General features: G+C 46.7%; 1 protein-coding gene across 1 annotated transcript in view; it reads left to right on the top strand.

Moving 5' to 3' along the window:
- LOC106819755 (protein FAM76A-like) overlaps positions 1-1,685 on the top strand; it is a 3,546-nt gene that overhangs the window by 734 nt on the left and 1,127 nt on the right. Inside the window, exons 2-4 of the mRNA XM_014824347.1 lie at positions 274-473; positions 756-824; positions 1,152-1,290. Of these exons, the coding sequence (XP_014679833.1) occupies positions 274-473; positions 756-824; positions 1,152-1,290 (408 nt within the window). The remainder of the gene's footprint in view (positions 1-273; positions 474-755; positions 825-1,151; positions 1,291-1,685) is intronic.

The following is a 1,685-nucleotide window of genomic DNA, read 5'->3' as shown; positions in this document are numbered from 1 at the left end:
AGAGAGAGAGAGAGAGAGAGAGAGAGAGAGCTAGAGAGACACAGAGGGAAATAGATAGAGAGCGTGTGTGTGTGTGTGTGCACGTGGGCATGCGCGTCTTGGATTTACATATCAATTTTCATTTATACATTTATAAATTAAAATCAATACATGCAATAACGTACATAATATGCATTATCGTATTATAATAACAACGTCGAATCGAAGACAATAATAGTATACCTTGTCGCCGGTCGCCATGTTCCCGTGCGTAGTTCCGTTTCTGCTCACCAGGTGGACGGGAAGCTGCTGTGCTGGCTATGCATGCTCTCTTACAAGCGCGTGCTCGCCAAGGCGAAGAAACACGACGACTTCTCGTTCGCGAAGCGGCCGGCGAGAGAGGGCGCCACCGGCAGTTCGACGACGCGAGAGAAGCCCTCGACGCTCTCTGCCGCCGCCCACAAGGCGAAGCATCGCCGTGGCAACCAGGAGAAGTGAGTCGGGGGGGGGGGGTTGCACGTGGTGTCGTGCGTGCGTGTGTGCGTGCACGTGTTAGTGCGTGTGGTGTTTGGATGTGTTAGTGCGTTAATGCGTGAGTGCGTGCGTGTATGTACGCGTCCATACTAGAACATTGCAAGACTTTTCGCACTCGCATTCTCCTCGCGAAATCGATCTTATCGACTAGATCAAGATCGTATAACACGATAAACCTAGGGAGAATATCCGAGCGATGGTCGATGATCTGTCGATTAATAAATCGCCGTGTGTGTTCGCAGGTCCAGAGGTGAAGCGGGTCAGGCTGCATCGAAAAAACCACGACTAGAGGCGACCATACCAAGCAGCAGGTAGTGCCACCTGGTGCCGACGGGAAAGTCGCGGCAACGCCAGTGAATTTTTTTCTCGCAATTCTTTTCGCGTGTTTACGCGGGGCTCGAATATCGCCATGGCTACCACAGCAAGCGCTGTCGTTGTCCTTCCTTACTTACCATGCTTTTTACTTGCTGTGGTTACCCTCTGCATTATTGCTTCATTAATATTTTTTAAAACTAATTCATTGTTATTTATCATTATCAGTAATCAATAATAATTATTAAATTTTGTAATTTATAAAAAAAAAAAAAAATTAATACTAGAGATTTTTTAAACGTTCTCTTGTCTCGTTGTCATGGCAGCATGGACTCGTTCATCGATCCCAACAGTTCGGAGCATCTGATTGCGACGACGCAGCTGAAAGAACAGATTACTGCGCTGAAACGACAGCTCGATGCAAAGTCAAAGGAGCTGCTAGAGAGAGACAAGAAGGTGGGGAAGGCTCGTTAACTCTCGCTCGTTAACTTTCGCTCGTTATATAGCCAACTTGTCGGCTATCGTGCATTAATTCGTTTAACAATCTCATGGTGACTCCCGGTTGTTAACTGGCTAACTTTTGCTGATTAACTCTCACTCGTTAACCCTCGCTCGTTAACTCTCGCTCGTTAACTCTCGCTCATGAGCTGGTTAATTATTGCTTGTTAACCCTAGCACGTTAACTGTTTGACGATGTCACTTGTTCGTTAACTCCCGGTCGTTAAGCGGTTAAGACTGTCACTCGCTCGTTAACTTCTCGCTCGTTAACTCCCATTCGTTAACCGGTTAACACTTGTCAATCACTAGTTAACTTTTCGCTCGTTAACTTCTCGCTCGTTAACTTCTCGCTCGTTAACTTC

Source organism: Priapulus caudatus, unplaced genomic scaffold (assembly GCF_000485595.1).
Source record: "Priapulus caudatus unplaced genomic scaffold, Priapulus_caudatus-5.0.1 Scaffold4358, whole genome shotgun sequence".
In the NCBI taxonomy this organism is placed as follows: Eukaryota; Metazoa; Priapulida; class Priapulimorpha; order Priapulimorphida; family Priapulidae; genus Priapulus; species Priapulus caudatus.
This window is presented reverse-complemented; position numbering and strand designations above follow the sequence as displayed.